Source organism: Cyprinodon variegatus, unplaced genomic scaffold (genome assembly GCF_000732505.1).
Source record: "Cyprinodon variegatus isolate N-32 unplaced genomic scaffold, C_variegatus-1.0 Scaffold118, whole genome shotgun sequence".
Taxonomy (NCBI): domain Eukaryota; kingdom Metazoa; phylum Chordata; class Actinopteri; order Cyprinodontiformes; family Cyprinodontidae; genus Cyprinodon; species Cyprinodon variegatus.
The window spans coordinates 25,588-36,300 of NW_015150571.1; the positions used below are offsets into that span (position 1 = coordinate 25,588).

Consider the following 10,713-nt stretch of genomic DNA (forward strand, 5'->3'; position numbering starts at 1 on the left):
TAGGATTGTAGCATATTTCATTAGCATTGTGTTGGGGCAATGGGGACAGGCGGGGCTGGAAAATTCCCCCTTGTCCAAAGTGGGGAATGACAGAAAAAGTTTGAGAACCACTGAGCTAAACCATACCATGTCTGACTGAGTTATTTCAAAGTCTTCTCTCTGAAATACGGGGAGCCAGTGGAACGACTTTAGAAGTGGGTTGTTATATAATTTTTTCCAGATCCTTTTGAGACATAGTCCTTTAATCCTGATGTTCTTTATGTGCTAGAAGGCTGACTTGGTTTAGCTCTGTGTGCTTCTGAAGGTTCAGAACTGTCCATCTCTACACCCAGATTTTGAGTCTTATTGATGGTTCCCAGCTTTATTAGCTAAAGCTTTGTGCTAACTTTTAAGCACACTTTTTTTTGGTCCAAAAATTATTTCTTCAGCCTTGTTTTGTTTCAGCTGCAGCAAAGTTTGCTCCATCCATGCATAGATTTATTTTATGCATGTATCCAGATTCATAGTCAACTTATGATATTGTAATATATAGCTGTGTGTCGTCTGCATAATTACGGTAACCTATGTTGGTGTTTATTAATTTCTGAGTTACGGGAAGCATGTAGGTATTCAAGAGGAAGGGCCCTTAGATGTACCCTTGGGGAACGCCACGTAGGATTTATGGGGTCTCTGATGTAAAGTTTCCTAATGACACTAAAAAAGACCTGTTCTATAAGAAGTCCTTCACATTACTCTCAATTACCCTTTCAAACACAACTTCATTTTTTTTGTCATTGTAATCATATACTGATAGTTTATCGAACTATGGAGATTGGAAAGATAATTTTTAACTTTATATCCACAGAGTTTCATCAGATGCAGCAGATTGGGGTTTATATCTTTTCTAGTGTTTAGTTGTATTTTGATTTCCTGTTTACAATTGTTAAATTCCCCCAAAGTTTGTCTGCCAAAGAAAGAGATTTCCAGATTCTGCTTTTACTTTAGGATCATTGCTCTTTGTCGGTTCGCTAGATGCTAGCCACAAGCCATTTTAGTCACACTGAAAATAGGAAGAATGCTCGTCCTGCAAAGCATTCCCTTTTTATGGGGGAGGAGTTCCTTTTCTAAACCGTCAACTCGTTCTCTCTTCCAAACTGTTTAGGGTCATTTGCAAAACATCCCACAGGTGATGTAAAATAAAGAAATGAGCCCAACAAGATTAAAGATTTAGGATGCAGATGGAAAACAGTGATTCATTTTTTAATCCTACTCATATTATTATTAGCTGCTATTAACAACTCACAAAATTTGAAGTGAGGTCAGGAGATACTGAAAAAGTCTCCAGAATTGCTGCTGTTCTCTGTTGTGGGACGGTTATTCCTCTTACAGATGTTGGACACAGTTCAGTATAGTTAAATAACAAACATTCAGAATTTTACAAAATTATGAAATTGTGGAATGCAAATCTCCATGCTACACTAAGAAAAGAAACTCATGACTGCATTTCATTATGGTTGCTCATGGAATTAGATTTACAGATTTTATAACCCTTTTTCTAGACAATAGTTCTTCTGTGCTGAAGCTTTATGCAACATTTTCCAGCAATGCAGCATTTCATACCATACAGCCCCATCGTTCTATTAGATTTAGATCTAGGGCAAGTAGCCACTCTCAGTCCCGTCTCATTTTCTTTTCTGTCCCCCATTTAGGTGCATGTTGCTGATGGCTTCCCCGCCAGCTATGGACACTGTGACTGACTCGTGCCCCACGGTACACCAAAATGGGACCGCCCATCGAGAATCTTCAGACACAAGACAAGCTGCTCCTGTTCTGAGGCTTCATTTCTACCACAGCAGCCAGGGAGCAGCCGAAAGCAGCTTCCTCAGCTACCCACCTGGGGACTATGTGGCTGAGGAGCTGTGTATAGATGCAGCCAAGGCGTGCTGTGAGTACTCCAAACTGTCTGAACCCCCATGAAGCACTCCAGTTGTGAAGATTTTTGCAACCTGCACTTCATCATATTCTTTTTCATGCTCAGATATTATTTTGAATCTGTTTATGCATAAATAAAACATACGTAGGTTTAGCAGTGCAAGCTGTGAGTCAGTGCAAATGTGGTGTTGCGTATGAACAGTAGGGCTGTGTGTGTGTTTGTTGGCGGAGGGGGGCAGAGACTAGATATACCTGCATGTCATGTGTTTAATAGTAAACCAAAACACAACTGACATTTTAGACAAACTTTATTGACCTTATTTTCACCTGTATTGGTACTTTAAACAGTAGTTTTTCTGGCGCATGTCTTGAGACTTTGATAGTTAATTTTCTCAATGCCCCTCATTGAATAGCTTAATAGATTGCGCCACTGCAGAACTTGTAATCGATCTGATCATTCAGGTCTCAGTATGAACTGTAGCACAAACATACAATTAATTGTATAGGGTTTAGTTTAGTTTAGTTTAGTTTTATTTAATTTTTTTTATCCTTCAGGTATATCACCCCTGTACTACAGCCTTTTTAGCCTTTTCCGAGAGGGTGACAGCACGTGGTTTTCTCCCAACCACATCTTCCGACTTGATGAACTGGCTTCTGAAGATCTGTTTTTCAGAATACGGTAGCACGCTTAATTACTTCCTTTTTTCCCCATGATAGTTTTTCTGTATTCTCCAAATATCATTGTGACTTACTTGTATGGCTCACTGCAGGTACTACTTTCCTGGCTGGTACAGTAATGGGGCATCGCGGGCTTATCGATATGGGGTCAAAAAGGGGTCAGAGAGTCCTGTCCTTGATGATAATGTAATGTCCTACCTCTTCTCTCAGGTGAGTGCATTTTTGTAGCCCTTTATATTACTTCAAAAGGTGTTTTTATATGAATACAAAATACACAAGAGCATGGAATGTCTCCATAATGTCAAGTATTGTAGATTTGAAATAAGCAGTATTAGTTGTTTAAAATATCAGTGGTTGCTATAGTTGTTTCAATGAGTTACTGCAGAGTATTGTATGGTGGAATTTTATTCAGTTCGAATTGATTCTCGATTCTGATTACCATTTGTAAATGAGGTGTTTAACCAGAGTTCTGTCTGGATTACATCTGTAATCCTGAGTCCGGCGATGTTTAATCATGGATTCAATCGTGGATTCTTCTCCACTGTCTTTCAGCAGACCTGGCATCAAAACTTCTAAATTGAAAATAAAAGATGTTAACGATTCCATGGGGAAGTGAACAAAGAACAACCCACGCTATGTGAAAGAAAAATATATTTAACACATGTTCTATTTATTGGATTAGGAAACCTCACTTCTGACAGTAATTGTTGATACTTGCATGGAAAATGTACCTTAGTTAGCAAAAAGGCTGTCCGCATTATTACAGTCAAATCTTAGCTGGATAATAAAGGGTCATTCTGTTCTATTTAAGCATCAGTTAGATGTTTAAATCGTTCAACAGTGTCTTATTTTTTACCTTTTTAATTAGTGAAGCTTTTTCCTGATGAATTTATCTTCCTGGTGAAGATAAAATTCTGTCTTGTCTTTGTTTTTTCTGTAAAAAAAAAAAAAAAAATCTCTACAGAATCTCAATGTTATTTGTAAATGTAGGCAAAGACTATTCAAATCCATCTCACTTTTTGATATTATTCTAAAAAAAAAATCAGTTAAGGGTGTGTTGTTGTTGTTGTTTTTTCTGTGTATTTTCTCATATTTTTAAAGTCAAGCTGGATCTTTAAACCAATGATTCACAATCCTGCTTCCTTCATATTCCCCAAAAAAGCATCTAGAAATGTCATTCTACCTTGGTGAAGAATTTTATGCTCTTCGTTTAATTGTATTTCCCCAAGTCAGGATTTTAACAAATTAAATTTGTACAGCTAGGATTCAAATGGGATTTAAAGATAGGGGTGTTTCTTTAAATAGTCATCAACTATTTATTATTTGTTGAAAAGTAGCAGTTGGGTTCTTGGTGAACACAATTTGTACACCATGAGCACAGTGCAAATGTGATATATTTTAGAATCCTTGTTAGATAATTGTACGTTTAAATGGGAAAATGCCCCAAAATTTGACTTTTACAGAAATAATGTGCTTATGGATCTAACTTAAGATGTTAGCTCCCCTGAACAAAAAGTTTATTATTATTGCAGCATTCACACTGAAATGTGTCTCTGAAGGCCATGATAGGTAGAGATGTTCTCATAGAAATAATCCGCTGTGTGAATGCAAACACCCCCCATAAAAATCTATTTCGTGTCTTTAGTGCATGGGGGCAATGGACCCCATGCACTAAAGCAGTGCATGGGGTGTTGCCAACTCAGCGACTTTTCAGACCCGTCCAGCGACTATTTTTCAAAAAAGCGACTAGCGACAAATCTGGCGACTTTTTACGGTGTCACTGGCGACTTTTGGAGACTCTTACGTGAAAGCATGTATCGTTCCTACTCTGCCGTGGGGCGCTTACCCCACCCCAACCCCGTTCTCCCGCTCCCGCAGGAGTCCCTCTCAGCGCTGCAGTCGGAGCCGCAGGATGTTTACCCTCAGCGTCCAGACTGCAAATGAAGCGACCATGTTTGTTTCGTTTTAAAGTGGGGAAACGTAACGTTAGTTTCTCAGGTAGCTCATCTGATGCTTTCCTTACCGTGTTAGTAGGTTACAGACAGTGATAAGGTTGCCTACTTATTTTTCTTTTAATTTCATTTGAATTAGCTTAAGCAGTGTTTATATTTTCTTTATAAATAAATTAACTTGCAAATTATGAGGGCAAGATAAAGTAAAGAAGATCCTGCAATTTATGGAAGTAAAGCAGAATAAAATCCAGCAAGATCAGTAATATGTCAATTAATTATATGCCACATTCCCATGTAAATATCTGTTTTTGGAGGATGTGTTTTTTAGCACCCCTAGTTCTCTCATTTTTATTCCAAATACAATTTATAATTTGAATCACAGGGCTATTTTTATCTCTATGGTTAAGTATTTTCTCAAGTAGCAACTTTAACTGCTATACTTTCCTGCCTTAAAAGGCAGAACTCTTCTAGTCTTAAAAAAACTCCTTTGATGAAATGGGGGGACCTATTGTTTGAACCCCTTATAAACAAAAATGTCTTTTTTTGCGCTTTATGAAACAAAGTACTCTATATTTTGTGGATGTACAGCTACATTTCTCATGTAAGTTTGCGTAGTTTTAACACAAACATTTATTTTTCATATTGCACCAGTACAGCTAATGAGCAACCTGTACTTGTGTGCTTGTTTGTTCTGTCTAAAATGTTTATTTTGGAATAAAGAGGTTAATATAAAAAATATTTTTTGTCCGATTCATCGATTAATCGAAAAATAATCGGCCGATTCATCGATTTTTAAAATAATTGTTAGTTGTAGCCCTATTTGCACCTCAGATGCTCAGGGAAAGAGAGTGAATCCATGTGAACTTCTGCTCTCACAAGAACAACTTCCTTAGCATGAGCCATAGCTTTGTGTAGCAAATAGCGTGAGTGTATTTTTGCATTAAGCCCACACTGTACCAGGATCACAGACACACCTTTGTCGGTGTGAGCCTGGTGTAAAGTTGAAAGCAGCCTGAACTTTAGTAGAGTAGAGTATGTTGAGTAGAAATATATTATACTATCTTTGGGTAAAATAAATCGATGTCTGTGTTAGCTCTTTGACCCTTCTCACAGGCTAATTCACACATTGCTCGTTTGCACCTGTAAAACCAGCATATCTGCTTCCGTTAGTTGTGGCCAGATGTTAACCACTTTTATTGCTTTGTGGAAACAGCAGATTGAAGAAAAGTCAACATTAAAGACAGTCTTTTGGTTTTCTGTCTGTAACATACCGGCATCCTGATTGAATTACTTTAAATTGGAATGTCATAGGAACAAATTACAATCTAACTGGATTGACGTAAGAGTTACTTTTTAGGTAAACCTAAATTAATGTATTTCTTTCAACCAAATTAGGGGCCAGGCTTTCATGTTTATGATTAAAGTAAGTTGTTGCAAGAAGTTTGTTGCGTTATATCTTAAATTGGGGGGAAAAGCAGGAGTAAAATCAGGAGCTTTTTGTTATAGCATTTGTTATAGAAAGACCTTTGCAAATTTTTTGTAACAATAATTAAATCAATTAGTTTAGATCCTGACAGTCTGGAATTAAGACCAGTGTAGATGTGAAAATGGAGACGGAGCGGGAGAAATCATCCCCTTTGTAGTTCTAGTCTGTTTAGTGTTCACATCGACTTATTAAAGTCAAAACAAAAGTTGCAAATGTGACGTCAGGTAGACTGATAGGAAGCTCATTCATTGGTTAGTTGTGGTTAGCAGCCATCTTACGGCGTCATGTGGGCCTGCAGGGGGAAAATCAAAACAAAGTTGGTTCTAGTGACTGCAAGCACGTCATGTCGTACCTCTTTCCAAGTCTTTTTTATTTACCACTTGGATCAAAAAGGCTTTAAAGGTGCAGAGAAATTCCTGTCTTTTAAAGACCCGCTGCATGTATTCCTTACACTGTGCTCTGATTTTCAACACTGAGCAACAGTCCAGTTCTTTTTTCTCCTTAGCCCAGGTTAGAGGCTTGGGGCCCATCTGCAGGATTCACTTATGGGTATTGCACATTTTCTAACCACACCTTTTTCTTTCATTCAGCTTTCTGTAAACGATGACATTCTGAGTCAGTGACTGTCTTCTGGACAGTTATCAAGTCAGCAGTCTTCCCTATGATTGTGTAATATGTATTATTACCATTCAGTGCAGGTCTACCAGCTCATGTAGAATTTGGACAATTGAGGATTATTGATTTATTATAAAGGCAAATTGCAGCTGTTAAATAAAAATTTTGATTTTGTAATTTTGTTTACAAATAGCACAGTGCTCTGGTATTATAACTTTACTAACTTATTTTTTGCAGTTGATACTATTTTATTCACTTTAAAAGAGCATTTGCCTCTATTTGATGATATAATTTGCTTTTTTTTTTGGCCCGCAAAGGCAGCTTAAATGGTGTTTGCCAGCTGGACCTGACCTCATGGCCTTTGGTTTGAGCAATACGACTTGAACTCTCTTAGCTGCATCATGACTTATAACTACTTTACGATATCTTTATTTTCTTATGATGCTTTTTTTGCCAATTTGCTTCCTTCACTTTAGGCTTGTCCCGATCCGATCCACGTATCGGATCGGACGCCGATATTGGCAAAAAAATGCGTATCGGCAAAGCATGTAAAAATGCCGATCCAGACTGCCGATCCAGTTTTTAAAAAAAATCTGGTCTGTATTTTCCAGTTTCACCGATTGAAATGATCCATTCCACTATTTTACGCCAGTGTTCCCCGAATCCGGTCCGCATTTTCCAGCACACCTTCAACACACCCACAGGTCTTTTTGGGTCTGTCTCCCGGCCTAACCATTAAAACAGCTGAATTGGAAGATAGCGGGGAAAATGTCAGCCGTGTGGGATTATTTTATCCTGCACGATGTGTAGATGGAGACTAGGTGTGGAGGAGATTGGGGAGTATAAGGCATTTTGTGTAATAGTTCACTATTATTTGCACTGATTTTTTTTTAAGCAGTGTCTTTTTTCAAGAGTACAGTCCTGATTCTTAGTTAATAGAATATTTTCCATATTCTGTTTTGCATTTTTATTAAAACTTACAGTAATACTTGCACCTTTAACTGTTTACGGTTTTACTTTTCACTGTGCAATTTCAGATTGCTATTCATAAATTTGTCCAGTTTGTGTTTATCTCTTAATAAACAGGTAAGTTTGTTGTTACCAATCATTGTGTTTTATTCAATCTCACCTAATTCAGCTGGCTAGATGTTATCAATAGTACTAAAACCCTTTTCAACATGAGTCTTACAACTAAGGCTAAATACTTTAACTTAAACTTAAATAAATGCTCGGATAGGCTGGTATCGGCCAGTATCGGTATCGGATCGGAAGTCCAAAAACCTCTCTACTTCACTTCATTTTTTGTTACCTTTTTTTATTCAGCCGAATTATTGGTAAAGTTATTCTCATTTTTACAAACCACACAGAGTGAAGTCTTCACTAAAATATAATATAGTTGTTTTTTTATTGCAGCCACTTAGAACACTACAGAGTTGGGATTCTGGTTTAGTGCAATCTAGATTAAAGGAAAAGTCCAGTCAGCAAGGAATAACCAATGGGTCATTATTTATACCTAAAACTAATAGATTTGCGGTGATTCAATGATTTTAGCATTAATCAGTCAAAAAATTAAAATAATAATTTTTGTCACGATCACTGAGACCAGGACCATCCATTTTTGCCCAAATATAGTAACCCCTCGGCAGTGACGTCACGGCGCGGTAAGCCTAGCGCCATTCACCCCTGCAATCAACAACAATTATTTAAGGTTTCGAGGGGACTTCACTACTGAAATTTGCAAGAGCTATAGTTAAACTGACAATGCCCACGTGCATGGCAGTTGGATGTTGATCAACAGCTGATACATCACAGTGACGTCACAGACCGGTAGGAGGCAGTAGTGTTCTTTGATTCACAGGGATGTCTCCAGTAAAGCACATTCAAGTGAAATTACTCTTAATTAAAGCTTTGTTATTCAACAGTATGTAATAATTTCATATTTAAAGTACTTTCAGAAGTTTGAATTTTGAATATGACCGGACTTTTTGTTTAAAAGAGGTTAAGCTATACGTGCTTGCAGACTGTTGAAGAGAAATGTTTGTAGAATGCTTTAAGCTGCAGGTTCGTTTCTCATCTTCTCCTTTTACCTGCAAATCCACAGTTTGACTAACTCCCCGTCTCTGCAGCAGCTTCCCATGCAGTCGCAACTTTAATGGCAGGGCTGAGAGTTCTAGAACTGTATACTGTATGGAAAATGTCTCTGTATGTGATAATGTAGAGTCTTTAATGTAAATAAATTTTCTACCATAGATTAATGTTATTTATCTGTTTCTTGCCCTTTGATTAATGCATCATAAAATGCTTTGGAAGATAAAAATCGTAAAGTCCAAAGCCAGGTTGATTTAGAGCTCAAACATCAGATGTTGACCTGAGACTTTATTTTCAATAGAACTTTGTTCTTGATATGGAAATATTAAATATCTTTCTTTTGTTGTTTTTTTGTTTGTTTTTTTAAGTAGTTGGATATCTACTCATTATCTCTGTTTTAAATAAAATGATTCAAACAGGAATTATATACAGGGAGAGTTGTTTATCTTTGTTTCTCTTTTTGACTGTCTGCAGTGGAGGAATGACTTTGTGAATGGAGTGGTGAAGATTTCCAACTCCCACGAGTCACAGGAAGAGTGCCTTGGTATGGCGGTGCTGGACATGACGAGAATAGCTAAGGAAAGGCAGATGTCCCCTTTGGACATCTATCACAATACAAGGTACTTTAAAAACATTAGACGATGTTGATTTCTCCCCATCCTGGAAACATTTTATTGACTAACTGTGCGGAAGGAACACAGTGTTTACATTTCAAACTAATGTTGATTTAACTCTGTTGAATCCCTTCTAGCTACAAGTCCTTCTTACCAAAGGGTATGAGAAATCAGATCCAGGATTGTAGTTTTTTAACTCGTAAGAGGATCCGTTTCCGCTTCAAGCGCTTCATCCAGCAATTCAGTCAGTGTCGCACCACGGTCCGCGATCTGAAGCTCAAGTACCTCATCAGCATCGAGTCACTAGAAAAAGCCTTCTACACAGAGACCTTTCAGGTCAAAGATCCAGCTAGCGGACCGCTCATCATTCTGGTTGCTGCCGACACTGGAATCCAGTGGTGTCGAGAGAAAGTAAACGATTCTGACGAGGTTTGTAGCCAACATTAGGTTTCTTTGTCTAATCCTCTTGGCAGCATAGACTGCAACACAAAGAGCCTCATGTAATAAATATACAAACAAAATACTTTGAGAATTCATAGCCTTTTAAAAAGTCATTGCATTATTTCTCAGTGTATCTTTATGTCATTCATCACATATGTTTTCAGTCTTTAGATGTGAAAGGCTGATAGAACTGAAAAAACGCTTTGATTGTCATAGAAGGTGGATTTAAGATTATTTTTCAGTGCCACTGACCACTTTTTCCAAATTTTCTTACTTTTATTTCTGCAAAATCCTTTTCCCCCTCAGTTCACAACTAGGTTGCAAAAAAGTGCTTTGAAGATATGTGACAAGACATGTAAAACCTCAATGGGGAGTGGATTCTTGCAACACACTACTGTTAAACAAGAAATGTGATAAAGACTAAATCGCCCTTTAAGTGGTTTTTGATGTCAGTTTTCTATATCAGAGTAAATTTCTGCTGTTGGTTCAGGAGCTGCAGACATTGTGTGACTTCCCTGACGTCACCGACATCAGCATCAAGCAGGCAAGCAAAGATGGCGCCACAGAAAGCCGGTTGGTCACAATCAATAAACAAGATGGGAAAAATCTGGTAATTTCTTGATTTAAACTTGTTTCTGTCTTTAAAGTAAAACATGATTTAACTTTATTATATCTGACATTATCCAGTGGGAGTCGATTGTCCTGTTTGGATTGTACTTTTCGATAAGGCTGGTAGCGGATGGGAAGAAACTGTTCTCACACCACAAGAACAGTTTCTTCCCATCCGAGACCCCAGTGACAATGACACTGCCTCATTCTCTCCCCTGTTCAGGACCTAGAGCTACACCAGCGTAGCATCTCCAGCATCTCTACTGTGTATATAGGAGATATATATACCGTAAATTCTCTAATATTGGCCTGTATTCCA

General features: G+C 37.7%; 1 protein-coding gene across 1 annotated transcript in view; it reads left to right on the forward strand.

Moving 5' to 3' along the window:
• LOC107085172 (tyrosine-protein kinase JAK2-like) overlaps positions 1-10,713 on the forward strand; it is a 35,660-nt gene that overhangs the window by 4,389 nt on the left and 20,558 nt on the right. The window contains exons 2-7 of the mRNA XM_015375371.1: positions 1,689-1,924; positions 2,467-2,590; positions 2,682-2,799; positions 9,205-9,350; positions 9,482-9,773; positions 10,276-10,395. Coding sequence (XP_015230857.1) covers positions 1,693-1,924; positions 2,467-2,590; positions 2,682-2,799; positions 9,205-9,350; positions 9,482-9,773; positions 10,276-10,395 — 1,032 coding nt within the window. The 5' untranslated portion in view covers positions 1,689-1,692. The remainder of the gene's footprint in view (positions 1-1,688; positions 1,925-2,466; positions 2,591-2,681; positions 2,800-9,204; positions 9,351-9,481; positions 9,774-10,275; positions 10,396-10,713) is intronic.